This window comes from Notechis scutatus, chromosome 1 (genome assembly GCF_049901735.1).
Source record: "Notechis scutatus isolate UNSWTSFEM ecotype Mainland chromosome 1, rNotScu1.2, whole genome shotgun sequence".
NCBI classification, from domain to species: domain Eukaryota; kingdom Metazoa; phylum Chordata; class Lepidosauria; order Squamata; family Elapidae; genus Notechis; species Notechis scutatus.
The window spans coordinates 301,689,496-301,691,445 of record NC_142009.1 but is presented as its reverse complement, the minus strand read 5'-3'; the positions used below and the strand labels follow the sequence as shown (position 1 = coordinate 301,691,445).

General features: G+C 55.6%; 1 protein-coding gene across 1 annotated transcript; it reads right to left on the bottom strand.

Annotated features, from left to right (window-relative positions):
- Positions 1-313: 313 nt before the first annotated feature.
- Positions 314-1,673, bottom strand: FAM181A (family with sequence similarity 181 member A). The gene has a single exon (XM_026679225.2). The coding sequence runs from the start codon at positions 1,332-1,334 to the stop codon at positions 384-386; it is 951 nt and encodes a 316-aa protein (XP_026535010.2). The 5' UTR covers positions 1,335-1,673; the 3' UTR covers positions 314-383.
- Positions 1,674-1,950: the final 277 nt, after the last annotated feature.

Genomic DNA, 1,950 nt, shown 5'->3' with positions numbered 1-1,950 from the left:
ATACATCAACACTGGGTTGATTTCAACACCCTTTCACACTTTCCTGGCTTTTTTTTTTTTTTTTTTATTCCCTGATGATCCTCCAGAGCAGGGGGACCTGAGATTAAAGAGCAGATCAGCTGGTTTTTTTTTTTTTTTCAAGCTCTGGAAGTAGCCTAAGGCAGGGGTCTCCAACCTTGGCAACTTTAAGACTTGTGGACTTCAACTCCCAGAGTTCCTCAGCCAGCTTTGCTGGCTGAGGAACTCTGGGAGTTGAAGTCCACAAGTCTTAAAGTTGCCAAGGTTGGAGACCCCTGGCCTAAGGCACAGTTTCCAAATCAGCACTGTGAGCAACCTGATGATCGAGAAGTGAGGTCCTTGCAAGCTGAGGGGAGCTGCTACAGCTAAAGATAACTGAAGACGCTAAAGATGAGGGGCGGCGCGGCGGGCTTGGTGGGGATGGGCTTCCACACTACAGGCCGATACACTTTCTGCCCTGGCTGGCAGAAGGCCTCTCCCTCCGTCGGGGAAGGAGCATCTTTCCGCCACGAACCCAAAGCCGAGAAGGGGGCCGCGGGGGGCAGGGCGGCAGGCAGCGGGGGCGGGTAGACGCCGGGGGAGGCCTGTGGCCCGTGGTACTGAAATGGACAGCAGCCCCAGGTCCTGAGTCCCTTGAGGGCGTCCTCGGCCTCTGGTCTGCGCTGGGGGCTCTCGGGAACCGTACCGGTGCCGCCGCCGTCGAGGCCTATTATATTTTTCTTTCCCTCGTAAGGAGGCAGGTCTTTGGAAGATGACGAGGGTGACGAGGAAGAAGAGGGCGATGAGCAAACTCCCACTGGAAAGATCACGCCACTGACAACACCGGGGGAGCCCGGAGCAGGCCGGGGTTCTTCCCAAAAAGAAGCGGGCAGTTGCCTTTTCCTCATGGGTACTTGGTCGGGCCTGGCGCCTGCTTCCGAAGTCCCCGCCTGCTGCTGCTGCTGCTGCTGCTGCTGCTCACCGCCGAGGCGCTCTGGGGCTTTGGAGGCCTTGTCGCCCTTGGCCGGCCCGGGGGCCCCGTGGCCTCGGCCTAGCGAACTCTCTGGGCTCAGGCCTCGTGCCCTCCCTTCAGGCGGTCTCCGCTCCCGAGCGGGAGGCAACTGCGGCTGCAGGTGGTGGTGGTGGTGGTGGTGGTGATGGCAGCGGGGCAAGCGGGAATATTTCTGGGAAAAGCGCTTGAGCTGCTTCTGCAGGTACTTCCTGTGGTCTACGGAGCGGCGGCAGGGGGCCGACTTGTCCAGGGCGGCCTTGATGTCGCTCGAGGCCAAGTTGACGAAGTTGAGGAGGGTTTTCACTTCGCTGTCTGCCGAAGCCATCGCTCAGCCCGGCCGCGGATCCGAAGAGGCGAGGAAGAAGGAGAGCCCGTCCATGAAAGGGTTGGCTCCCTCAGAGCCAGCGCGCGCCTGGGAGCGCCTAACCCGAGGCGACGGTCGGTTCGCTTAGGCTAAATGGGATGACGGGGAATGTTTATCCTTGGCAGGAACATCGGGCCGCTTTTCCCACATGGGAAGGTGGGTAACACAGGTAGGTAGCCATCCGCGTGCATTTCTTCCCAGTTTGTGCTTTCACACCATACCGGAGACTTCCAAAAAGACCGCTCCAAGTGTTAATTGACCAAAATGCGCTGCGCCTTCCTCTGTTTCCTTGATTTTTTCCCCCCTCTGGTAATGAAAAAAATATATATGGGAAAATCAGTGGGAAAATACAGATTAAAACAGGCATGGGTGGACCTCTCGTGGAACTCAAGGATGAGGCAGAGTAAATGCCTCAATTTAAACTTCATCTAGATTGAAGTATCCATTGTTAGGGATGCAAATGCATTTTTGAATGCTTTCAGTGCTCGACTCCCACAATACTGAAGTAAGTAATTATATTTTTCATCTTATAAAAGTTATATGGTATATTGTAAACGTTTTTTCCCCATAGTTTACC